General features: G+C 44.5%; 1 protein-coding gene across 1 annotated transcript; it reads left to right on the top strand.

Annotated features, from left to right (window-relative positions):
- Nucleotides 1–27,881, top strand: ENPP6 (ectonucleotide pyrophosphatase/phosphodiesterase 6; the record flags this gene model as incomplete). The annotated part of the gene is made up of 8 exons (XM_084285759.1): nt 1–241; nt 11,454–11,633; nt 16,827–16,938; nt 19,968–20,109; nt 21,402–21,581; nt 23,910–24,047; nt 26,600–26,723; nt 27,658–27,881. The coding sequence occupies 8 exons, from the start codon at nt 1–3 to the stop codon at nt 27,879–27,881; spliced, it is 1,341 nt and encodes a 446-aa protein (XP_084141885.1).

A 27,881-nucleotide genomic window follows, 5' to 3' on the forward strand; every position in this document is an offset into this window, starting at 1 on the left:
ATGGGGAGCCGCAGGGTCCTCGCCGTGGTCCTCGCCTTCCTCGCCCTCCTCTCCATCGCTGCTGCCCGCCGCAAGCTGCTGGTGTTTCTGCTCGACGGCTTTCGCTTCGACTACATCGACGACAAGGAGCTGGAGGCTCTGCCGGGCTTTCGGAACATCGTCAGCATGGGGGTGAAGGTGGATTACATGACCCCAGATTTCCCCAGCCTCTCCTACCCTAACTATTACACGCTGATGACAGGTGAGCACTCGCGTTTCCTCGCTGTGATGCTCGGCAGGGCTGCCAGCGTCCTGCGTCGGGGTGGAGGGCACTTCTCTCATACCTTTCCTGCGGAGAAGCTGTAAAAGTAACTCTGCTCGTGCTTTTAGCTTGGGGTTTAAAACTATTGCAGCTTGGTACTGCTTGCCTAGATGAAAGGACAAGCAGACCCGTCCTTGACTTGGAGACGCTGCACGGAGCTGGTTTTGCTCCACTGCAGTGCTGCCGGCTCCCTGCCTTGCCCGCTGCACTCAGAGCACAGAAATGTGTGGGAAACGTACAGACAGTGAGCACGGAGCCTGTTCAGAGAGCTTTCAGTTAGCAGAAAGGTATGCAGGCTGAGGGGGGCTAAGACAAGATGGATTTTCAGCCAGCAGGTCTGTTTTAGAAAGTTCAGCATCACGTTTCCACTTGTGCTCTGCTGACTTTCTGCTGCCACAGGTCCCTGCTCTAACTTTGCCCAAAGTTCTTGTAACTGTAATCTAGAGAAAAATAAAAATAAAAATAGAAAGCCCTTAGGAATTGTTGTTTTTGTTCCTCTACTGTCTCTCTATTTCTGAATGCCTGGGAGAAGTTTTCAGAAAAGTGGGAGAAGAGACGTAACTTTTACTATGCTGATTTCCTTCTAACCTGACTGGGGCCATACATAATTACTGTGGTACTAGGAAGGTGCAGAGTACAGATTTGCTGTTTGTATCAGATAAAGGCAGCCTGGAGACAAAACTCAAGCACAGAAAGAAAGGGAATTTTTTCTGGAGTTTCAGATGGGATTTTTCCTCCATAGTTATTTAACAAACAAGACCTTAGAGCTGACTGTGAACAGTGAGAAAAGCTGCTCTCTCCTCGATACGTGGCGTCTTCTGCTGTCCACAGAACAATACAAAGCCCAGCAGTTCATATACTGCTTGCTGGGAAGGCAGAGAGATGCCATTGTAAGACAAAATCTGACATCAGTTGTGCCCAGCTTGTTTTGAAACCACTTAACCCTTCCCTCTCTATCTTGAGAGAGGAATGCCTTTTTGATGCTCATTTCATCTCCCAAATAAATAAATAAATAAAATAGAAAGCTGCCAGGTTTTTTTTCATGGCAGTGGAAAAGCACGAATGCAGGACAGATTTCACTACAGCAAACAGAGGTGTTTCTCCACTGTGGGCCTTTTCCTGCAGATGTATGCAGGCACACCAGCTGAACACTTCATATTGTGAAAAGCCTTTGGGTGAAGCTGTTGAAGAGCACAGGGAGGGACTGCTTTCTCCCTTTACCGTGATTAATCATCACACCTGTTGGGTGCATATGTGCAGAGTGAAGCCCATCAGCAGCTCTCTGAAGAGTTTTGAAAACATCCCGTTTAGTGCTCAGGAAGGAGACCTGGTTTAGGTGATGAAACGTGACTTGTAGGCTTCTCACATTTTCAGGGTACTGGAGTTTCTAGCCAGAAGCAATGAGACAATCTGAGAGACAAAACCATTTCATAAGTCTCCTGGCCTTCGTGACAAGGATCTCTGTTGCAAGTACAAATGAGCTGCAAATAATAATTAACCTTTATATTGCATGGGCCACAGCGGTGTTAAACAGGTCAGGAAGAAATCGAGGGCTAGGTTTGGGCACCAAACAAGCCCAAAGGAAGATCTGAGGCTGCACCTGAGCCCTTGGGGTGTAGGTGTACTCTGTGGCTGTGTCCTGGCAGTGACCTGTCCACCCCAACACTATGGTACAGGGTCTGCAGGAGGAGATGTTGCATTTGGGGTGGTGGTGGGGCTGGGGCAGGAGGCAGGTTGGTGTTGGTGGCTGTGAAGCTGCGTGCTTAGGCTGTGTGTGATCGATTTGACCCCACATCGGACACCACAGTTCGTGCACCTCTGCTGTGTTGTGCCTGTAACTCAGTTTGCCTCCCTTAGGAACTGGGATGTGCAGGACTTAAATGTTACCAGTTTGTTCTGGGAAATCAGGGGCTACAAGGACAGACTATTCTTTGTGTCTTGTCCTAAACTGCTGTATCACAAGCTGTTAAGAGACTCACTTTTGACCTCCAGATTGTCGTATCTTGCATCTCTAAGAGTGCTTTCATAGTGTATTGGCTTTTATTCAGATAAATTAGCTCAAGAAACATCTAGCCCCTTCTGCACATTCCTGCCTCTGATTTGGTCGCTGTATCTCACAGCAGGATAAGCCCTCCCATCCCTTCATTCCCTGCTCATTCACAAGCTCTTGAGGAACTGTATCCAATCAGGCACGCTGACGGCTGTCTCTTAGTGCCACAAGGGCCTTAGTTGTTATGGGGGATGTCCTCCCTTGGTGGCTTTGGATAAGGACATGGGCTCTGCTCTTTGCTTACCACCACCATCAGGATGAGTTGGTTCCCTCAGACCTCCTCTCCTTCCTCCTCCTTCTGCCCAGAGCTGCAGCCTCTGCCCATCACATCTCACTGAAAGTGCCAAACTGCCCCTGCCAGCCCTGCCCAGAGGCAGATTTCATCTGTAATAGGCAACAAGCAAGCACCAGCACGCAGTGCAGCTGTCTGACTGTCTGCAGGATCATGTAGTCATTACATTAGACTCTGCTGATGTTTCCAAGAGGGCAACCTGATTGAGTTTAATATTCACAAGAAATAGCAAGAGTTTACTGAGCGTTTCAAAGGGATAACCAAGAGATGCAACCATAACTGATGACAAAGAGGCACAGATCTAAAAACAACTAACCACTGATGTGAAGCACACCCCATTTTGCTGACAATATTTGCTAAGTGAAGCACAGGTGCAGTGGGAGAAAGAGCACCCAACATAGGTAATACAATGCTGACAGTCTAGGTAGAACAAGATGGATAAATGTTGGGAAAGGAAACTTGGAGAGGGAGACATCTTTCCAGGGTCACGCAGTGCTGCATGGGGATGCTGGATGAGTGCAGAACTCTCTGTGGCTGGTTTGAAACCTGTGGTAGTGAAACCAGGAGGGTTATGAGTTGCCCAAAGCGGTGGATTCAGGGAATGGTGGATGTAGGAGGACAATCACCAGGGATAAAGCCAGAGATTTCAGCTGTGAAGTGGAATTAAGCCACAGAGCCCTGCCAGGGGCGGGACTGCTCGTTATATATTAAGAGTTAACAGAAGGAAACCTGTACTGCTAATCCTCAGCCTTGAGTCATTCAAAGACAGTAGCATTCAGTGTTAATCCTCACTGTAATAAGTTAGGTCTCTTTAATTCTTCTGCTGCTGTTAACCTCCAAGCAGGTGTTTTCTGAGGCTTCCTGGAGTGATGCAGGAAGTCCAAGGCCAGCCAGGAGATCTTTGTCCTTCCTCTGCCTCCTCAGCAATTACGAGAAAGAAAAGCAGAGCACAGAAAGAAGACCAACACCAATGGCTAGGACAGCACCAAGCAATACCCAGGTTACTGCTGGAGCAAAGCAATCTCTCTGACACCCAGTCTGACAAGTTATTTTATGACTTAGTGCCCCACACTTTGAAAAGCAATCTCCTGTAACAACTTCACTTATGCCATTTTCCTTAGTTTTGGCTTCCACAGTGGTGCAAAGACTGGTTCTCGAGTAGCTGGGTTGTTTCCTAGGGAGATGAGCTGCTAGGCTGGATCCTACCTCATGCCCTAACTCAATGCTCTCCATTTATGATACTGAAGTTGTGGACTTGATGGTTTTTCCCCTAATATCACAGAGATCTGTGATTCCAGATGAGAAACAAGCACAACAGGAAAACACTCTGGCAACAGAGACATCCCTGCTTCTGGGCAAATAGCCTTCAGATCAGTGAACAAAGCTGTGAATAGAAAATACTATAGAAGAAAAACTGATGCTTTAAGGTAAAGTCTTTTTCAAGGCACATTTTATTAGCTTGCCAAAAGCTCTTTAAATGCCTGAGCTCTTTCTAAAAGTTCAATGGCACCCTGAAATAAGATTGTCGAGTAAACCAAAAGACAGATTTGGTGCTTGTATGGCCTTAAATCCATGCGTATGTAAGGGACTCCCCTGGGAGGGGCAGGATTGTGTTAGCAAAGAAAGGCACTTGGAAGAAAGGCGTTGCATAAAATGGTGAGATAGGTAAAAGCTGTTACTGATGTGTTGGAGGGAGCTTTGTGAGGCTAGATGTGGTTTTGGCAGCCGAGGGGAGAAGAAATCCAGATACGTCTAACCCGAAAGGCTCACTTAGCCACATCATGTGTTGTTTGTTTTGCAAAGAAAGGAATTAAGATCACAAGCCACCCCAGGATTTTATCCCACTGGGAGTGTTCAGTGCTTCCCTTCCCCTGCCTTGGCGTGTTTCTGCAGGGCGGTCTGAAGCCAAAGCAAACGGAAAGTCTGAGGTCTCCCTCTGCAACCGCTGCAAGTGGTATTACTGCTCAGGGCCATGCATGCCATCTCTCGAGAAAAGCTGCTTATGCTGAGGAGCTTCAAAGGCACCCACAGGCCCCGGGGACCTGCTGGGGATACCAGCCCTGCAGGCCCCATGAAGTCCCCCCTGGTTTGGGAGGCGCGATGTGCTGAGCCCAGCCAGCATAAACACCAGCACCACATCTGAGCAGGGAGCTGGGGGGAGGATTTGCTTTCCAAGATCCCAACAACAAACGCAGTCTTTCCTGGCAGGCCTTTGGGCGGCTGTGCAGGGGCCGTGTTTCTCTTGGCCTCCACAGGGAGCAGAGGGAGATCCTTCTAGTGGAGGTGGGTGGGAGGGGAGAGCTCAAAGAGGAGCAAGCCTGGGGCCTCCACACACCACTTTAGGGAGGACCTGGTCTTGGTAGGGAGGCCCCGTGAAGCTTGTGGGACAGAGGAGGACGTGGAACAGGGAGAATCTCAGCTCTGAGCACCAGGACAAGGCCTTCACAGGACTACAGGACTGTCCCACCATCGCTGTGCTTCGCTCAGCTCCCATCTTCTCCTGAACACAGCAAATCCTGGTGTACACTGAGCTGTCAGCACGCCACGTGGACTGCTCACCATGGCAAATATGTACAGTTCTTGTTCGCTGGTCTTACAGCACGGCACCTTGGGTCTCCATGCAGGAAGCCCCACACAGAACCTCTCCAGACAGTGCACGGTCACGGCTGTGCATCGCAGCTGAATGATGGGGATTGCCCTGCTTAATTATTAACTTCCCCCGTTAGGAGCATGCCCTTTGAGCTCTGCCAGTGGGTGATGTGGTGAACACCAGCAAAGCATGAACCTGGCCACAACCCCGCCACAGGCCTCGCTGTGCTCATTGCCATAGTGCTGGGGAACGTGAGCATTTCACTTTTGTAGTTACTAGTTTTATTCTTCTTTTTCTTTAAAACTTTTTCTTTAAAACCAAATCTGTTGTAAGGTACTAAACAAAACAATACAGAGGATCTATTTGTAACTACATAAGCAGTGCCCGCATATTGTCTGAGGCATAAAAATTGCAGGGGTAGGAGTACAACAGGGAAGTTGATTATCAGTACCAATGAAATGAAATGATATCAACTTCACTGCCCAAGCCAAGAAAAAAGCCAGGAGGACACAAGGAGAAACATGAGGGACAAGGAAATTGGATTTCTGATCTTTGTTCCTCTTTTAGCCACCACATATGCCAGCAGCAGCAGAGATGAGAGAAGTCTATTGGTGGCACACCATTCTTAAATCAATAGTCTCTTCTTTTTCTTGGATTTGGTGGCTTTCTATTTCCAAAAATTGCACATTGGGAATAAAAAGAGTGTCAAGAATTCTGTGGTAATAGTATTAGCTGGCAGAGAATGAGCACTATCCCTGCAAGGGCAGGCTGCAGAAGGGTTGGGAACTGGGAGGGCTTTTCATTTTCAAGTTCTTAATCTCGCATTGTTTGCTCAGAAAGGCTGTGAGTGCCAAGATTTTTCTCTTTCACACATACACAAAATGTTGCAAAAAAAAAAAAAAAAAGTATCTGCTTTTTACCAACTAAAAAAAATATCAACACTTCCAAAATGAATAACAGAAAGTTTTCCCTAGGACGAGCTCATGTGCTGCAAATTGCAACACAGAGGTTTTTACTTGCATGCTAGCTAAAACCTCACCGCCCATATATTGTGCCTGCTACCAGCTATTAGCAGAGGTAAGAGGACATTCATATATCGAGGTAACTCTCTACCCAAAATGAAAAGTACAGAAAACTGATGAAGAGGGGACTGCCAGAGGCTTGTTCGTTCCCTAGCGGTGCACACTGCCACTCTGCACATTATTTTGGCCAGCTCCTTTGCACCACTTGGAGCTGTGGCTGCTAAGGCAGAGGAGATACAGTTCAAAAAATCCCCTTCAAAATAAATAAACAAATAATCTATGTATAGCAGATTTTTCTGTGTTTTTTGTTGTGATCCTAATTGGGTGGCAAATTCTCACCTCACGTAGGGTAAGGTGTTTCTGCTTTGGATCAGTCTGGTACTGCAGGCCATAACAGATTGCAAGGACATTGCCAACAAGCTCTTCTGGGAACATATATAGTTTGTTCACATCTTCGGGAACCTTTTTTCCCTGGGGGTCTGCAGATGGTACGGCAAACTCATCCAGACAAGGGCTTCTTCTGTCTGCCTGGACTTCTCCCGGCCGGGTTTGGGTTGAACCAGGGTTTCTTTTTTTTCCCTGTGATCTCATTTCCATGCAAAGCTGGGCAAATGAGACCCAGTGGGGGAAGAGCAGGGCAAGGCATAAATTGAAGCAGACAGAGCTAGGCACAGTGAGGATCTGATCAATGAGCAGGTCTGGGTCAGCATTTAGGTGACTCTTCCAGCAACAAGAGAGTAGTGGAGGAAAGACATATTGAGGAGGAGAAGAGGGGGAGAAGGGGAGCTGCATGTCTTACTCAGGCTTTTAAAACCTATCCAAGTAACCCAACAAGTTGGTGGAACCATAATGCTTCAAGGATGTCACATGTCCAGCCACGCTGTAGAGGCCCAGATGTGTGTAAGGAAAAAAATAACCTTCCAAGTTGACTAGTCCTGACAGGACTAGTTGTAAGTCTTTTCCTCTTTATCTTCTGTTTGTGGTGAGGGAGTGAAGAACTTAAATGTGTTCCTCTGGCCTGCTCAGACAAGTTCCTCCACCAGATCATGTGGTGTGGTCCCATTTGCCTGTTCATTTCATGAGAGCAGTAATGACACATCAGGTATCTCTAGTCTCTGTGCAACGCTGTGAGATACCGGGCAGTCTGACCTGCCTGTCCAGGACAACTTCCAAAAGCACTGAATTCCTAATCACTCATCTCTGGATTGGTGTGATTTTAGGGTTAGCCACCAACTGACATTATGAGGCATCATTCACTTCTCCCCTGGCACGGAGCTTGGGGACTTATCTTCTGCTGTGCTGCAGCAGCTCATGGTACCTGTGCACAGCTGTTTGCATGGAGGAACTTAACTCCACCCCTGACTCTATATCCCCATGGCAGCCTGCGCTTGCCTCATCCCCTTCCTAGCTCTTACTAATTCCCAAGGGGTGGGGACATTGTGGTAGGACATGGGAGGGAAGACCTCATTGCACCCACACAAAATGCATATGGTATTAAACAGTACATTCGTGTACATGTATGTTCTTAGGTTTGTCTTTAGCTGGATACCACTTGGGTACAGATTATGGTACCTTTGCTGTGCAAGCTAATATATACACTGTGGGTTCTCGGATAAATTTAGTTGGCTCAGTGCAGAGATGAGTTACCTCTGCTTTGTTGCCCAGGGCACCAGGTACAGCTTCACACATCTGTCCCATGCTGCCTCTCTTCCAAAGAAAGGATCACTGAAAATCTCAGAAGAGCATTTTCTCTGGCAGATTTAGATGCAGGTGGTCTCTGTATGACTTATCATACCTACTGGGGATCCCACGCACTGTGCTTGCAGCCAGTGAAGGACCATGCTGAGAGGTGGAGCACTGAGATCAGGAAGAGCTCATTCAGAAGTGTGCAAATGCTACAGGAGCACATGCTCTGCTTTCCAAATCTCACCTGCAGTTGATGCAAGGTGCACAGACACCAGTGTTTGCTATGCTGTTGTTCTGGGCAGCCAACCAGTTGCATGTTGTGCTGTATTTGTTTGTTGTTGTCATTCTTGTTGTTTTTAATTTTATTTTATTTTATTTTATTTTTTACATAGATTCATTTGAATGCTGACAACACTGCCTGGAGACATAGGAAAGGGGTTTAGACAAAGCTAATGATGGAAAAAGTGTAGTGTGCAAGTGAGATGCAGCACAAAGATGTGCAAATGCTTTTGCTGGCTCTGTTCCAGAAGGATGCAGCAGTTATCGTACTCCTGGGAACTATACCCTCTTTGTTTTTCTCTGTTGCTTGAGGAGGGGATTTTTTTATTTTTTAGTTTTACTGCATTTGCGTTTTTCCCTGTTTCTAGTTTTGAAACTCCAAAGTTAATGTTTGATTATAGAGGAAAGTCGCCATAATGGAAGTAATAATAAATTCATTGTGCTATGGTGACTGTCTAACATCATGTTAGTGTTTTGACAGTCAATAAAAAGGACATCACCAGAAGTCATCTTCTCAGGCTGGAGGAAATAACATGCAACAGAGGCTGCAAAGGACTCAGGCTGCACAGGTGACCCAAAAGAAGTTTGAGAAGTGACCTTAATGCTGTGTATAGGTGTCTCCAGGGAGAGAAATGCCAGCTATTGCAGGGGTTTTAACCTAGTGAGCAAGGCATGGAAAAGCCATGGCTGAAGATTAGTAACATAGGACAAAAATCAAATTAGGCATACTTTCTCAACAGTGCTTACAGATGATAAATATTGGGAAGAACAATCCAAGGAAGAGATTGATTTGATGGTTATTGATGTGTTCCAAGGAGGCCCAAGGTCTTCCTGGGACACAGGCTTCAGGCAAGCAGAGGTCAATGGCTTTAGGTAGCATTATATGGTCACATCTGCTCATCTGATGTTCCCTGCTGGCCCTGTGAACTTGAAAAATATATATACCTTCTCTTACATTAAGCTACGGTCAGTTGGAATCTTTCTACGCTCTGTGCTGTGTGCATATCATGATTGCTTATTGCTGTAGGGTTTCTCCACAAGCACAACTATCAGCATATAGAAGGGCAGATTTTTACAAAATAGCAACTGAATCACATTTCTCTTAAAGTGATGTCTACAATGAAAATTGATGCTTTATGGACTTGTAGGCTTCCTTTTCAATATAAAAAGGGTTGGAGTCTATAGAAGAACAGACTTGTCTAACGTGGTGATCAGAAGACTACTGTCCTCTGTATTATTACACACACATACTTAAACTTCCCAATAACACTACAAAGAACAATCTCTGCTCTGTTCCTTAAAGAGGTGAGCAAACTGACAGGAGTCCATAAATCCTACAGGGAGTTGACATCAGAAGCAGCTGGAGCTTATTGCTTTTATATGAAAACTGCACTGTACATCAAATGGAGATATGTGACCTAACAGCTTCAGCACTGACCTGCAGGTCTCCCAGGCTGGCAGTAGTTGCCTGCCCTGCAGTTTAGCAGGTTGATATATGTTCGGGAGTACACGGATTTCAAGGACCTGAAGAGACAGGGTTGTCATCTAAGTAGGAAGGTTGCATTTTTGATGCACTACAGAGGCCTCCTACTAGCTCTTTTTAGACTTATAATGAAGAAAGCTCTTGGCAGACTAAGGAGGACAGATTACTTCCCCTCCAGTCCACCAGTTTTCTTAAATTAAGCCTGTTTGTTTTAATAAAGCGTATAGCGACTGCTACAAACCGGGACTGCTCCTCTGGGGAGGAGGAAATGTTCTGCATAATTGAAATACTTCGTAGTAGGGAAGGAGATTTTCAAAATCCTTGTCAAGGTCACATGTACACAAAATATATGGAGTCCTCTGCTCAAAACGAAGCCTTTTTAAAACAAGCATCCTGAGGTTATTTCAGTTCTGCTCACCACACTTGTTCTCACAGTAATCAAAGTCTGTTATCCGGATGCCTGCAATATCATGACTCACTGGGTAACGATGACAGTGTCTCACACGTACATCAGCCGCTGCTTTTTAAGACGAGGAAATCGTGAACTTCCAGTACAACTTAATCTGCAACGTTTCTTTTCCCATTTTTATTAACTCAACTGCAGGTTAACTCTTGAAATACTGTATCTTCTCTTCTGCCAATGACAACAAAACATCTCTCTAGCTTGTATGTGGAAAACCAGTGTGGCCCATGGATTTTTTTTCAAAGAGGAGAGAGGAATCCTTCCAACAGATAGTTAGGGCAAGCCTCAGCCTGGTCACACCTTTGGACCTTCTGGCCCAATATCCTGCGTGCCTGTGGCTTGTACCTAAGGAATATGCCAGGAGCACAGGGCCTGGCAAAGGATGGAGAGGGCAGCTTAACCCAGCTATGCCCTGCAAGCTGCTGAGCTTTTAGGCCGCTTGAAGGCCAGTGACCTTGCTTTTTATTATTTTGACCCTGTTCTGAGTGCTGCTACAAATTTTTATTTATTTATTTTTTAAAGTGTCTGCACTGTGCAGCGTGCGCTAAGTGTTAGGTGAAGGAGAGGGGAAATGCAAGTTTCCCAAAATCCATTCTGTGTTTCCAGACTGTGCTTTTATCCCTTCCTGTTTGCAGACTGCTTCCTGCAGCCCTCAGGGGCTGAGCGTGGGTGGCTGCCTTAAAAATAGCCTCGGATTTGGCAGACATTGCAAGCGGAGAAGGAGCCAGACACCAGCCACACGTGTGGCACCACGGCAGCCTGTTGGTGTGGCACCATGGCAGCCTGTTCATGTGGACTGTGCACAGCGTGTTGTGTGGGCCACGGATCCATCAGATCCGTCTCTTCTGGCTTCAGGCCTCTGAAAATTGTCTGTCTCAGGATGAGCTAATTACCCCATCTCTCTGTGCAGTTAATAGAGAGCAATATGCTCCTCCAGAGAAGAACTCCTCCCGGATACCTTAGATGCCTGTCTTGGGATGGCATGAATTGCTTTCAGGAGGTGTGTCTTTATTGGCTGGGAAGGGAACACAGCTTCTGAAACTAGCTTTTAGATGGCCAATCTGGGGGACATGGACTGCTACCTAGAGGACCTCAGTGAAAGGTAGTCGAGTCAAGAAAACCATATTAGTTGCACTGTAAGGGGTTCCTCAGTTCAATTCACATCTTTTCAGCTGATTTGCTCAGTGCTCTTAAGCAAGTGGCAGCACTGGTGTTGCTGGTGGTATCCTTCTGCTGGAGAACACAAATCAGATCGTGCTCTTTTTTTTTTTTTCTCTCTCCCTGAAGGTCGCCACTGTGAGGTCCATCAGATGATTGGAAACTACATGTGGGACCCAAAGATGAATGTATCTTTCGATATTGGCGTGAACAAAGAAAGCCTGCTGCCTCTCTGGTGGAATGGATCAGAGCCTTTGTGGGTCACAATGACGAAAGAAAAAAAGAACGTTTTCATGTACTACTGGCCAGGTCAGTATGACAAAAATTACTACTTTTCAATGGTGCATCTTTACGTCTAAGCACCCCATACTCCAGAGGATGCCTTTTTCACACGCTACAGTTCTGAAATACAGACAAGAATTACAAGTATATTACAAATCACTTAAGGAAATGAATTCTCTTTTCATAGGTCATGGCAGTTTGCATATGCTGAGGAAGGAAAACACTCAAGTGTCACTGGGGGTAATGTTCCACCAGACATTACCTTCAGGGACAGTGTTGGCTTGCGGAGCATCTCCTCCTCCACTGAGTGCTCCTTCCTCCTGCCTACCTCTAGCCTCTGCTGTGCCAAAGGGTTCACAGAGCAATGCAGTAGACTATGTCGCTGATCAAAGTCAAACAATAACCATCCTCCCCCAGTGTTTGTTTGTTTTTAACCAGGAAAGCAGTAGCTGGGAAATGAAAGCAATCTATTTTAATTGTGGGGCAACAAAATCCAGCTGAAAGCTATGCATCTTTTGGTGACCTGCAGTGAGCACTGTTGTCTTCCTTCATCATTAACTCACCAGAGGTCACAGCTGCTCTAGGTTTGAGCCATTCATCTCAAGGGAGGGACTTGGCCTTGCCATTCCTGCTTGGTTGGGTATTGGAGTACTGAAATCCCTAGGGGTATAACATAATGAGTCTTTTTAAAAATATGAGTATGTCCTTAGGCTGTCCACTGAGGGAACCATGTGGAAATAAATGTTCCAGCTGTGCAGCCAGACCAAGTCCCATGCAAGTTATCCACCTTCTTTGCTTCTTGACCTTCTAACAATGCAACTTAAGCAGTAGGCAAATGTTGACTTGTTCAACTGCAGACTGGAGGACCATATGTTAGAAGAGCTGTACTGAATACAGCCAGAGACAAGGCAGGGCAATGAGAGCTGAGTCACTCCGTGGGCTCCCAGCCAGCCTGTCTCCTTCATCCCAACGCACGGGTGCCTGGTCACGCTCTCCCCATGCAACACAGCTGATGGTGTCCCAGGAGAAAAGCCACAGTTCTCAGGAAACAGAAGGAAGAGCAAACCAAGATGGAAAAGGTTGAAAAGCAAGCAAGAAGATCTAAGGGTGGCAATATTGCCTTACAATACTGGACTGCAGGTGCAAACTAGATATAGTATTTTGGAATACCCCAAAAAAAATAAAAAATAAAAAATAAAAAAGCTTAATTTTATTGGGTTACTCAAGTGACTTAACAGCAATGCAAATAGTTGGAAATAGAAATTATAAAAGAATGTTCTTCTAAAAATTTATGAGAAGACCTGTTTCTACAGACTACAGACATTTTTAACTATTGAAATAACTGCACTGAGTAGATATAATTATGTACTGAGTAGGTGTAACAGTCTACAGAGGGCTACCAAAACCAAAAGAGCAGGATCCCTCTCTGTTAAATGCCCTTAGAGTTTACCAAGCTCCTACCTGTTACCTTTTGAGCAGTGGGGTCCAGATGTAACAGGAGTACAAAGAAGTCACTTCAAATGCAATAGTATTTATTTATTAAAATTTCCCCATATGATTTTTGAGGCATTTTCTAATTCCATAGTAAGCATGGAATCCCTTCTAAAAATTCTAGATTTATTACTTTAAAGCTTTAATTCTTAAAAAGGCATTTGACTGGGAAAGTGATCCCCAGCACAAAGTCTAGAAAATCTAAGCCCCAGCGCAGAGGGACACAAAGCAGAAGGGGCGCTGGGTGTAAATACCCTGCCATCACAGCTGTATCTGTGAGCCCAGCACAGACACAGCAAAGCCCATGTGTGGGCAGAATTCAGCTGGGCTTTCCTAGCCCCAGGAGCGGAGGAGAAAAATTTACCACCATGCTGGGTGTCCCAGCCACTGCTTGTGCTGAGAGCTCTCGTGGTAAGCACTTGGCTTGCAGGGGCATTTTCCTGCCTTATTCATGGCAGCACGGCCTCACTTTAGAGATGAACACAGTGGGTTTATCTGGCATTTTCTGCTTTCAAGGCATTCCTGGGGGAAAAAGTTATATATCCTCTGAATATTTGATAGCTTTGTAAAACACAATAGCTAATGCCATATCGGAGGTGCAACACATGGTCTCACACCCAGGTCTCCTGTCGGAAGCATTGCCACCCCAGCAGATGGTGAAGCCCCAGAGGAGTGCAAGAGCCTCCTGGTGGTACCACAAAAGTCAAAGCTTTAGAGCGCTCAGCCTGGAGGGTGATGTAACCCCATACCCTCAAATACTCTCATTTTTCAACAGCATATGCAACAGCTTCAGCTGAAGTGCAGTGACATCTCTTCTAAATACTGAAATGAGAGAAAAGGGAAAAAAGCCTCCAAACCCAACCTTTTGCCATTTAAACACAACATTTTCCAGACCATGTAGCTAGTCTGGAAAGTTTTCAGACCTTTTTGTTATGACATGGAGTGTCCAACTGTTAAATCAATGTTTAGAAATGCAATTTAAAGCTGGCAGAGGTTCAAGTCTCCATGTCAGATAGATAAAGAAGAATATATATATCACTGCGAAAGAACTCCTTATTCCAGCTCCAGAAGTTACGGTTTTTAAATAAAGGTTTAGTGTCATATAAAACTGTGCAGAAAGGTATTTAACATTAAATCTCAGCAACACAACTCATCTATTTGTACCACGAAAAAACTTAACATTCCCTTTGTCTGGCTCCAAATCCTTTCAAATATCTTTTCCCATTATATTTAAATGAGAAAATTTACCAGCTGTCCTGGCCTCCACCAGCACAAAATATAATTTACTACAGGGTCTTCCAGGCCGGTATTTTGGAATTTTAACAAGCCTGAACATTGAAAATCCAATCTTAAGTCCTGCTCACTACAGGGAGAAACAAAGAAAGAAAGAAAGAAACACACACAGAAACAAAAAACAAACAACAAAAAAAAATCCAAAACAACAACAAAAACAAACAAACAAAAAACAACATGCAAGTTCTTGATGTCTAATCTAGGCAGCCTGAATTTTTAATGTTGCTGTCAATGAACTGCATGCTTGAAGACCAATGCTTAGTGGCCAAAAACTGTTTCTAATTGTTGCTGCTTTTGTAGTCTTTTATTTCATGCTTATCCCTTGACAATCTAGAAATAGCAAAGATAGAGATATCAAAAATATCTCAGATCCCCAAGAGGTTGATGCTGCCAATGAAAATTGTTTTGTGAGTAACTCTGAGGAATGGTATCTGAGAAAATTATAATCTGATGTCAGCATCTGAAGAGAAAAAAGAGGCAAAGTCATTATATTAGTCATTGGTTATGAGCAGTTATCCACCCAAACTAAACTGCTAGGCGTCATTTCTCAATTTAGCCATGACTGGCCTTGTGTTTCCAAATGCGTCCTTACCACAAGATGGCTTTGTAGCCAGTCTTTTCCCAAACTCAAGTGTCAGAGGACAATTTGGCCATGAAGTTCCAGTTTTGTCCTGAAATACCATTTAAACCCACAGAGGAGTGCTGCATTGTCTCCAGCCTTGAAGAAGCCTAAAAACTCGAGTTTTGCTGCTGGTAGCACCCAGGACATCAAGCACAAGAGTGCATTTGAGCAACTGTGTCTTATGCTACTGATTGCAGGAATTTCATTGATCAAAATCCCAGCCAGGCAAATGTCATATGGGTGTGAGACCACATTGCATGGACCTGCTAATAGGCATGTGCTCAGCCAGAGCTGAAGATGTGTGAATTTATATGGTGAAAGGTTGTAATGGCCACTGCAGCAGAAGAAACTGGGCTAGAGTTAACTCCTTTAGAAATGGGTCACCTATCATTTCAGCATGTAAATTGGGTGTCTGTGTTCAAGCTTGTCAGCTGATTCATAAGCATCAGATTCCCAAAAGTAGGCTGTGCAGTTACTGAAGGCCTGTTTTCAGCAGATCTTGGCCTAAATAGAGCAAATAGGAGATACATAGTATCCTAAATTGGACAAAGCCAAAAGCATGGTATTTCATGATATTTCATCTGTTGCAGTACTGCATTATTCGTAATTGCCTACTGCAATTCCCGCTGCAATGCCAAGTCTCTTGGTCAGCTTATTTTGCAAGATGTTTGCTTTTCCCTGTATCCCAGTATTGCATCTCAGCAGTATGAGCTCACATGGGCTGAAATGCATGACACAGGCAAATTCTCTTTACTGAGTGTGCCAGTGATTAAACCACTGCAAAACACCTCTGAAAGTAGCTCTGCTTGCCCTAGTGCCCCCTCTGGACTTACACCTCCTATGCAACCCTAGTTCTTCTCAAGCCATGTCAGCTTCTGACGGTCCATAATGCCCCTCTCTTCCAGCCCAAAGGAGAGGCAAAAGCAAAATGACCCAAATCTAGGCAGATCCAGGGTACTGCTTAGAATTGCCTTTTTGACCTGACTGTATTGCTGTATAGAGTCCATTTTCCAAAAGATCTCTTTTTCTCCTTGTGCCCCAGCAACACAGCAGAAAATGCATAGCTGTGATGGGAGGACTCTGGGGTTCTCTAAAGATAATTTGCATGAATCCAGTGTTTGTGAAAGCACTGTTCTTTTAAATATTAATGCTATTCAGCAGCACACAGTAACCAGAGAGCAAAAGGGCAGAAAACCACAAAAACAAGTTTTTGTGTGTTCAGGGCCATGTTCTCCTGTAGGATTTGTTGCCACAAATTTCTGGACTGTATTTTGCAAGGAAGGCTGCAAGTTACCAAGAGAGGTAATTGGTTTATACTGTTTTAACAAGACCTCCTGGGAAACAGATTTAATAGTGGAGAGCCAGAATCACATAATAAAATAGAGTTTATAGAGGATATTATGATGTAAGATACAGTGTGTCTAAGTGGAAAGTATTTGCTGAACTTTGAGGGAACAATATCTAAATCTATTATGCTGGAAGTCTGGGAGTGAGGATACGTGGCCACAGTAGTTAAGATCAAAACAACCAAGTGATTTAGGTGGAAAGGGTCTGTCATGAGGCCATCGGAGCTTTGTCCTGGGAAGGTCACACACAGACCTCCTTTTAAAGAGGGAAATAAAAGGATCCAATGTTCGTTTTGCTAAAAGCACTCATCCAAAATGCCCCTCGCCCCTTTCCCATTCCCAACCACAAAGTTTCCAGCACGGAAGGTGTAAGGTAAGTCATGTCACAGGGAATTTACTGTGAACTTGGACCCCACACCGTGGGGTCTGTAATGAAAGTGCAAAACTTAGCACATTTTTCATTTGTAGGTTGTGAGGTCGAAATCCTTGGAGTCAGACCAAGCTATTGCCGTGAATACTTCAGTGTCCCAACAGACAAAAACTTTGCAGATGCTATCAGTGACGCTCTCGAGTCTTTCCGGTACGTCATTAAAACTCGGCAGTGTGGTGTTTCCTTCCCCAAGGGTAAATATTTGGTTTTACTATCAGCCTTGCTGTAGGACAGTTTTCAGGATTGGCTCCCACACAGGATGATGGAGTCCAAAACTGGTTCATAATACTGTCAAAGAAACACGCTCATATAGAGGAACAGGCAGTTATATTAAGATTAGAGGGAAATTTGTGTTCCTTTTTTCATGTGTAGATCACAACACAGAGGAGACATCCCAGCTGATTTTTGTTTTTTTTTTCCTTGCTGTTTCAAAAAACTTCAATATCAAGCTGTGAGAATCTTCTCACTGACCTGCAATAGCAGACTTTGAAATGCAGAGAGTGCTCTTAGGAATTAGGAAATTTGAAAATTCAACTCCAGCCCCCTGTTTACAAGACCAATGTTTTGGCTCCTTCTGCATTGTAGAACATCTTAGGTACAGCGCTTTTGGAGCAGGCTTTAATTCTGTGCAAATATGAGTATTATGGGAATATATTTCTCTGATGTCTCCTAGAAAAACAGCGTGCTCTGTATCCAGCTTTCCAGCTGCACCATCTCTCATCCAAACATTAACAAAGGGAGAGTTCCCAATAGCTTGTAAAATCAGGGAAGATTAGGTTTGTTGAAACTACACCACCACATGCATAGCCTATGCCTTATCTTTGCTATAAATCAGCTTCCTCTTTTAAAACCTTTTTGGTTCCATCATTTATCCAGTTTAATCCAAAAAGTCTCGTATTCGGATGCTGAGTGTTGCTTGTCTCCAAAATGATGACGGAGCTGTTGGGGACATGGCTCCCAGTTGCACTCCGGGTCCTGCTGCACAGATGCTCACAAATCACAGTGTCGTTTACAGCATGGGGCTTTGAGAGAAGCTGTCTCATGTGAGATGTTTGATCCTGAAATGATTTAGCTTACATTTTAAGGTTATCTGCATGTGACATGAGGAGCTCATATGCTCATATGGCATGTGCCATAGGAAGCTTTTGTGGAACTTCTGCAGAAGTTGTAATTCAGTGAATAAAGAAGGGAATGGGAAACTGAATACAGAAACCAGACCTGATTTCTGGCAGAAACACAGAATTACCACAGAAAGATTTTTGGTTGGGTATCATCTGGGGATGGGTCAGGATATGCCTGAAGCTTCCTGCCTGGGTCTCTGTGAAAGAAGATGCGTAAGGCTGCTCAGGAAGGGTTGCAGCTTTGTAACTGTGAACACGATTAAAAGCAAAGCACGAACTGCTAAAAGCTCCAGCCCTTCAAGCTGCTCTTTTGGGTAGCTGGAGTCCATTGAAAAAGTTTCAATAGCTAATTCACCCGGAGTCACAAGGCTGCTTGCTGAGGCCTTCAGTGAAAAGGGCAGGGACACACGAAAGTCAATAGGGCAGCTCACAAGAAGTTAAAGCTGGAAATTTCAGGAAGAGAGCAAATCCATGTTACCATGATGTCTGCAGTAAGCTTCAGCTACAGCCTTCCGAAGAGCCCAAACCCCACAAATCGCACTGGACCTGTGGGAGGCTCCCAGGGAGGCTCAGTCCCTGAACCATTTCAATTTGCAGAGCATCCCCTCTTGAATTTCTGCCTGGCTCCCTTTCCTCTGAACTGAGCTCCCTGCCTGCAGCAGGGCGAGGAAGAGGGAAAAGGCATGATGATTATGAATATTTTTATCCGGATCAAATGATCTTCTAGTTACAGGTGAGAAGACACAAAGCAGTCTAAGCAGAGAAATAACACAGGCACTGCAGCAGAAGAAAACTGCTTCAATAGGTTCAGTGAGAGTTTATGCAGCACAGAAGTTACAGGGTTAAATTTCAGAAACTAATTTTTCCCTAATAGAGATGGAAAGTAACAATTAAAATGAAATGAAGGGGAAGGGAAAGGCTGCTTCACTTCAATGGTTTTAAAATCCTGCGGAGTGAGAAGGAGCACTGCTCTGCGGTGACCGGTGGAGAAATTCCCAAGGCAGAGACTTTCAGCTGCCTACAGGACACCTCTTTAGCGGCCTTTAGCAAGCTCACAAGTAAAATGATAGGTCCTAATTTCATTCAGCCAGTTCCTCACCTTTGATTCTTGTCTTCTGTCTCATTCCTTACCCCAGACTACTGGCAAGCCTTTAGTAAGAGAAGCCAGACCTCTCAGAACACCACACAAACATCTTTTTGTAGGAATCTTGATCTGAATCAGGGCATATCTTATGGATGGCACACCCTAGCACATATTAAGTACAGTAGAAAAAGACTGTTTGAACTTCATGAGCATGAATTTGTGATTTTATCCACACAACTGCTCTCAGGAAGGTTTACAGTGAATTGTACAGTGGTCATGAAAATGTAATTAAGCACTGATGTATGTGCTACCCTTACTAATTGGGCTGAGGACATTCAGTGCAGAAATGTGTGACCAACTAACCTTGTTCAGCTCTAAGATTACCCCGGTTTTCCTCTGTTCATTGGTCAGATGAAATAAAAACCCCATCTAAAATCTCATCCCAATTCATAGCACACTGGTTTCTGCAGGGTTATGGAAGAGCCTGTCCTGAGTTGACCTGGGTAGTTTGGAAGGCTTCACACAGGAGAAAGCCAAAAGTGCCAAACCTTAATTAAAGCAGATTTTACTTGTAACTCCCACAATCCTTTTAATAAGGGGGTTGACCTGTGGAAGAAGAACTCAGTATTTCTTCTGGCTCTTTCTTTGTCATTAAATGAATAGCCATCTTCCTAAGTTGAAGACGTAGCAGAGGGCTCCCAGGCCAGCCTGTGTTCACACATGACAGTCTCTACCTGGCACCTCCAATGTGTGTGGGTGGGAATAAGAAGCCCAGTCGTCAGCAGCAGGTAGAAAAGCAGAGGCTGGAAGCAGACAATGTTCCTCTGTTTTTTTGGGGGCTCTAAGTCCTAGCGAAGAGTGCACTGGTAACTCCACCAGCCGGGAGGGGAAGGCTCCTAGGCCTGTACGTCAGGGCTCCTAGGCCCATGTACCTCAGCCTCTCCCCCTCTTTCTCCCTTCCCTCCAACCTCCAGCAACGGCAGTGCTGAAATGGCCGCGGTGTACTACGAGCGCATCGACGTGGAAGGCCACCACTACGGCCCCTCGTCAGAGCAGCGGAAGAGTGCCTTGAAGGAGGTGGACAAAGCCTTGAGCAACATGATCACCCAGATCAAGGTCAGTGATGTCAGAAAACCGAGCTCCTGGGTGCTGGGTTGGATGTGGTACTTAGCGACATGGTTTAGTGGGTAATATTGGTGGTAGGGGGACAGTTGGACCAGATGGTCTTGGAATTCTTATCCAACCTTCATGATTCTATGATTTTGGTTTTCCATATGCTACAATCCTCACTACCTGTTCTGTAGTGATCAAAGTACCAGCATCTGCTGTTCACCGTGCGCCTGTCATCTCAGAGCCCCCAAACGATGTGTGTCTCTTCCCCAAGTGCCAGTAACTTTGCCATTACAACAGTTTTTAGAGAGACCTTTTCAAAAATGGTAATTAATTGAGACCATAACACAGCGTTTGAAAAGTTCTAAAAACTGCTTTTTGTGGCACTATGAAGAGCCTATTTAATGCCTGTTAATTGGATGCATTGGCTGTAAATTTTTATTTCCTCAGAAAGAGAGGCTATTGATATCACGTGGAAGTTAAGACACCATTCCCCCGATTCTTATTCTCGGAGATGGCGTTATAATCCTCCTAGTGGATTATTACCCCAATAGCCCCAGGAAGCCATAAACCAATATATGTGTTGCTCTGTTTATAACTTGTGTTGCTGGCTGGAATTTATGGCAGGCGAATGAATCAAAACTACTTGTTTTGTAAGGTTTGTGGAATCAGGCAATTAACTTTTATGGTAGTTTTTATAGTACCACTCAGAACTCTGTACGTGAAACTTTGTTTTAAAAAACGCTATGTAAACAATTTTGCGGTGAGAAAGAGACGATATCAAGCCTTCGGGTAAATGTCAATTCTGTGAATATTTCTGCTCTCTTTTCACAAGGATAAGTACACCTTAGAGTTTTCTATGTGCTTCAGCAGGAAAATATATTTCTATCTTCACTAAATCATAAGAGCTGTAATGCCAAGTGGCTGTGTTTGGGAGGGGAAGAGAGAAGGCCTTTGCCACAGGTGGTACTGTGACAAAGTTGATCTTCCACAACCATTTTGACCTACAGATAACAAACAGTTGGATAAAATCCTGCCCAAGACCAAGTGGTACAACCAGTTTGTGGGGCTGGGATGTATCATCTGCTTACTTAGTGGGGAACTGGGTCTATTTTGCCAAATCTCTCCTTGGTGCTAACCTGAGACTCTCCCAGGGCAGCAAGTGAGAGCGGACAGCTGTTGTTACAAGTGGTGGCTGAGCTCACTGCAGGATATTTGCAGCCACGCTACTTCTGGTGGCCTTCCACTAAAATCAGAGGAGGTCAAATGGGGCTTAAAATTTGCCACTCACTCCACAGAGCAAGGGCCTTCAGAATGATGTCAACGTCCTCCTCTTCTCTGACCACGGGATGACAGACATCTCGTGGACGGACAAAGTGATTGAGCTGAAGAACTACATCAATATGAGCGATACCATTCAAATGAAGGACCGGGGTCCTGTTGTCAGCCTTTGGCCAGTTCCAGAGAAGCACACAGAGGTAAGTACAGCTTATCAGCATTGATTTGTTTCATGTTTTCTTGGGTTTTATGACAATTGTTTCTTTTGTTTGGTCATAATGTCTAAATTCTGTTCTTAGAGATGTGTGCAGAAATCAGTCTGAGGTTCGTCTCAGGAGCCACACTTTGATCGCATCACTGAAGAGAATTCACACCAGACAACTCAAAAGCATAATCCTTCACTATTATTTGGCACACATACATGCTTTCAACCCCCACCACTATGTGCTTTTGATAAATAGCTAGAAGATTTTCGCTCAAAATCCTTTTTTGAAATGTTATATATATTAGTCAATTTATTGACTCATTAGCTGGGATTCTTAAATGATCTGGAAGAGGTCAGACATTCTTATTCCAGTAAGCTTCTACAGAGTTTGAGGAATTAACTCAATTAGACCAGAATTACCAAAAAAGCCCATTTTTACAACGTTCTCCTTTGAAGAATTGTGATGAATAAGCATGTTGGGTTAAATCCCTTATAAAAGCCCAAGGCTAGAACTGCAGGATTTTGAGGAGCAAATTAAAACAATACAGAAAGAAATATGGAAACCACTTGAAAAGAATGAAAATGCAACATCTGTAACTAATACACTAGTGAATTATAGTTGAACTAGAAACCAGTGCTTGAGAAGTCTTTTTTGCTGTCCTCAAAATAGAGATGAGTGGATGTACAAAACAGGCAGTCCACACTCCAGGTGATTTTTTTTTTTCTATATTATATTTTAGCTAATTCCAGTACATCATAGGACATATGATTTTTTGAAGAGAACACTTGCCAATTGCACTCAAAAAGGCTCTCTAGTAATTGTACAGCTGGGATATCGCAAACATTTTAAATTAGTGCCAGGACTGACAGTTGTCTTAGAGGTACATGTAAGTCTATCCCTCAAAGTTCCTGCAGGGTATTACAGAGTTTATATATGTCCTCCTCAGCCTTAACTCATCGATCTCTAGTTTTGTAGGCAAGACCATCGAACAAGGACAAGTATAAATTGCCACTTCACACTGACATGTTTTGTTTTGTTTTGTTTTTCTGACAAAGCCCTTAAGCACATGCTTCTCTTTTGTTAACCAGCCTAATATCCCCAAGGAGAATAAAATGCAATGTCTCACATAATGGTTTTATTTTCTTCCTTCATTTCTTTTTAGGACTTCTTACTGGAGTGCTGCTACTTTAAGTAAAATTAATTTTTCTTTTTCCCACGAGCCAGACTCCACTATTCTAACTCACTTTGGAAAGCCCCGTTCAGGAATTAGATCGTATCAGAATGTAGCGGTATCAGATTTAAGAGTTATGCCACTTTGAAGCACCAGAAGTACTGATGAAACACAATGACCATGCACTAGTGGGAGGATTGGGCTGAGTCCTGCCATCCCACCCTTATTCCTTCCTTCTGGTGACCACAGACAGGGCGGGGAGTTTCAGTGTTGGATAGATGCATGCATGAAGCACCCCAGCTAGACAATGCAGATTGCATGTGTACAAATGCATCACATATGCAGGGCAGACTTCACTAAAAGGGTAATGAAGAACCTTTCATTCTTGTTGCAGTCTTTGAAGAGCTCTTTCTTCCTGAAGATTATTTGTATATAAGCAAAGAGCGTTTTAAGCTCTGGAGACTCCAATAGCGGCCTTCTTTATGGCACATGAACATCTTCTTTAGGCATTTTAAATATTTTCCTGAATAACTGTGGCTTTAACCACATTTGTGTAATTGTATTCCAGATGGTATGATTAATATTAATAGGCCACCAGCACAGCATTGTGCACCTTCAAAGCTGCAGGCATTGACTGATTAATCTCACTGCATCCTTGTAAAGCAGATAAGTAAGCACTACCAATCCCTTTGATAGGGATAGAGAGGTTAAGTATAAGAAACCAAGGCAAGGTGGTATTAATTGTTCACTCAAGCACACGGAGGGAAGAAGAGAATATCCCTTTTCCTCATCTGTCCACTTCATGTGTTTGAGCACCCTTCTTTTCACCACTTAGCTTATGGTCTCCTTTAGTTTGGTTTTCACTGGTCCGTGTCTGTATGTCTATATACTTACATGCATACATTTGTGAGTGCATGTATTATAAGTGTGTATAATGCCTAAGTTTTTCTATCTGCTTATGGCCCAACTTTTCAGAACCTCCAAAAACTTATAAGGAGATTTTGCATAGCCATCACTTTAGGACTAGCAATGTCCTGAATTAAATGAACTGGGGATTAGACATTTAAAAAACTCATGTGTATCTACAGACCCATAGGTGTGCATATGCTCTGTATAGCCATATGGTGGCCTAACATTTGTTTTCTTTGCAGATATATCAAAAATTGAAAGTCGTGGAGCACATGGATGTTTATAACATACAGGATATTCCAGAGAGATTTTTCTACAAAAAAGGAAAATTCGTTTCTCCTCTAACTCTTGTTGCTGAGAAGGGATGGTTCATAGCAGAGGTAAAGTACAGAAACAAAAGACATTAATGTGAAAAGGTGCAATGCATGAACGCAGGAAGAAGAACATGTAATTCTGTGCTGGACATTGAGTCAAAATATTACATCATTTACTTGTGCTGACTGCAGTGCTCACATCAAATATTGTGTGCTTGAAAGATCCTAAAGACATGACAACTATGCTGATGCTAGACAAAGCTAAGAATATATGATGGTTCCTTAAAAAGGACATTTTGTATTTTCCATTATGGTCGTGTTGATTTACTCCTCTTCCCCCGCCAATTTACCATCCTCTCTCAGTTCTGCTCTTGACACATGTGAAATGATTGCTCCCATTTCAAGATCTTACTGTCCCCTCCATTCAGTGGTACTTCTACAACTTTTCTTTCTGCCTGGCTTCCCACCCACCAGATTCTATTCTAAAAACACCCCTTTTCTCCCAGGTCTTCCAGCCACAAAGAGAGTCAGGTTGTGGGTTTACTCCTCAGAGATACCCAGTGCACACATGGCAATTCTGAGAGCCTGTTAGGCAGACAATCAGACTTGCATATTAAGAGATTTGCATACCAATGTATTATTACCCCTTATCATTATTATTGTCATCATCATTATTTTGTACTTGTATCTCTGCTGACCATCTCCACACTGCAGACATCAATCGCATCCCAGCACAGCTCAGAGGTTACATTGTCAGTAACATGGTGACAGAGCCAAGGAGTCCTGTTCTTTATCTGTTAATGTCCCAGCATGGTCATTAGGCCATATTGCCTTGCAGTTCATGGGAACTCAGCTGAGCATCTTCCTGCACCACCCTCAGAGGTGTTGTTCACCTGGCTTTGCTCAGGATGGTCCACACTGCCACATTTCTCACTAACTAACCTGACTTTAGGACAGGGATTTCCACAGTTAAATAAAAATACATATCTAAAAAAGCCCAACTGTTTTGGGGTACAGATGGATGAGCACCACACCTCTGGTTAGAATACATATTTAAAAGCCACAGTTAAGGTTCAGACTAGTAAAGTAAACATTGGAAACATTTTTGCTGATTTTTTTTTTTAAAAAACTATAAGTAAATCCTTTTGTACAGTATGAAATTCAACACAGAACATTTTTACATATTCTGTAAAAAATGCTCTTTAAAAAATCATTGAAACTCTGACAAACCTTAATAACAGTGCAGCAAACACTGCTGCTATGGTAATTATTTCTGTCTCTCAGCCCATTCCTTCCCATTGTTTCTGATTTTCAAGAATGTCCTCTCATTAATTCTGTCAGATCTTACTTATCCTCAGTACGTTTTCATTATCCATGAATGGGATGTGAAAATGAAAGTTTCCTGTCATATTTCTTAAGCAATAATTGAGCCTTCTATTATACTTCCTGCCCAAGCCATTTCAGAGAGGATATTCAGCTCTTTGCTATCACCCTCGTGGGATGTTTTAACTCTCTGTTGGCTAGTTGATAGATATAAGCTGTTTGATTCATTTCTTTTTAACACACTTTGCCTAATTATTTTTTTTTTTGAGAGGCAAAGGGGATGTATGTGGAAAGGTGTTTTGGAACCACACCAAGCAGAGCACCACGTACGGAGGTGCTATGGTAGGACGAGGGAAACAAGTCTGTTTTCTCCTTGCCTTGCTCTGAGCGCTGTCAGGGAAATAGATGGAGACAAGGAAAGAGATTTAATTTGTCAGCTAAAATTGTTCAATTATCTGCTACATCTGCTGACTATTACACACGAAGAAACACAAGGGATACTCCAGGGGTTCCTGTGGAGACCAGACAAAAGAGCTGCCCTTCGCAGCCATAATCACTGCCATCCTCGGTGCTCCTGTGCATGGGAATGTCCTTCTCTGACAGAGGAGGGAAACACATTCAGAAATGACTCGATGCTCTAGGCAGGGGTAGTGGCACCATTTGCCCCAGGGTGGGATGCAGGAGACTCTGCCAGGGCATCTTCTGTGCTCCTGTGATGGAGCAGGAAGCCCAGGCCTGACTTTAGGAAACTGCAGCTCCTGCTGTGACCACTGGAGAAATTAACACCAGGGGGTTAACGAACTGTCAACTGATGTTCCTTGTCTTGGTGAGTGAGATTCCTACTATAGTTTTAGGGATATCCAGAGTGTCGCCTGGGCTGCCATCCCATGGGACTAGCTGAACTCATGGAGTGGGTTGGTGCGGCATTTCGAGAGGACCCTAAGGATCGTTTCTTCCCCTGGGGCGGGAAACGACACCGCTACAGCTGGTCTGTCAGGAGCTATCAATATGCGGCAGGAGAGACTAAGGAAGGAAATTAAAAGTATGGCTTAGGAGTGTAATATGGGGAAAGAAAAACAAGAATTATGATTCCTTATGAATTCCTTAAAGCAGGAAGACAAAACTTGTCCACGCCAGAGACAGGGGAAGGAAGAGAGCAAAGGTTGCATCTTGGACTGAGTTCCCTGGAAGGAACCTCCTTGCTTTAACCCCGTGGTGTGGTGCAGCACGTGGTGGCACGTGGTGGCAGTGGGTGGCACGCCATGGTACTAACGTGCCCTGCTGTTGTTTCCCAGAGCAGGGACAAGCTGCCCTTCTGGGAGAACGGCACGGGGAAGAGGGAGGCCTGGCAGAACGGCTGGCACGGCTACGACAATGAGCTCATGGAGATGAGAGGCATCTTCCTCGCGTACGGGCCAGGTACGATGCCACCATCCCCGTCCCCACCAGGGGCACAAGTGGGGCTGCCCCAGCTGGGTGTCCCGGCCCTGGCACCCACCATGGCACCCGGGGCATCCCACTCCTCCTGCAGCACCATGGCCCCTGCCCCAGCATCCCTGCAGCCCCTGGCACATCAGGACTGGGTGGCACTCAAAGATTGCACCCCAAAATTATAAGTAGATATCAGGATTTCCTCATCCTAGTCGGCACTGTGAAGGTTTCCATCTGTGTCTCTATTTCATAGCTGAAGAAACAGGGCAGAGAGAGGTGAAGCAATTCGGTCAGCCTCTCTCCTATGTCTCAGCACAGTAACTCCATCCCTTTGGCCTATTTTCCAAGGCTGGCCTAAATTTTTAATTCTTTTTGAAACACATGAATTCTCCTTTTGTTCATGGATTCGGACTCACTAATGCAGAGGCCTGTCTTTGAGGAGGCTGAAACTGCAGCAGACCTCGCCCACCTGTCCGGCGGGCAGACACGAAGCCCCTCATTCCCCCTTCATTGGACCCTTTAACCATTAAGTTAGTCCTAGTCCTAGTCCTAGGCTATGGCAACAGGCAGGAATGAAAGCAAAAAAGAGTGCAAAACACCATTATTTCAGGCTTTTATACCTACCAGTATACACAGCAAAGTAGCTCCTGTATTTGTGTATTTATTTATTGTAGTTTTCGGTTTGGGAATCAAATTGGATTAGAAGTAAAAATAATGAGTGCAAGCATTTAAAATGTGGTTGCTGAGCCATGCCACAAATTGTATAGATTATAATTATCAAATATAACCTTACAAATTATACTCCAAATTACGCTGAGCATCCCAGCCTGCTGGGTAAATCCTTGGCGTGGCAGCAGAGTCCTTGCCCCGCGTTTCAGGGGCCGAGCCCATTAACCCCTCTCTCCGCCTGCTTTCCCTGCAGACTTCAGATCCAACTACCGAGCGCCTCCGATCAGGTCCGTGGATGTCTACAACATCATGTGCAACCTCGCAGGAGTACAGCCGCTGCCAAACAATGGCTCCTGGGACAGGGTGGAGTGCATGCTCAGGAACACAGCCGCCCTGGCACCGCTGCGCCAGCGGAGCAGCTGCGCGCTCGCCCTGGCTCTGCTCTCACTCCTCGCCCAGCAGATCTGGTCGCTGTGA

This window comes from Netta rufina (genome assembly GCF_964035555.1).
Source record: "Netta rufina genome assembly, chromosome: 4".
Classification (NCBI taxonomy): Eukaryota; Metazoa; Chordata; class Aves; order Anseriformes; family Anatidae; genus Netta; species Netta rufina.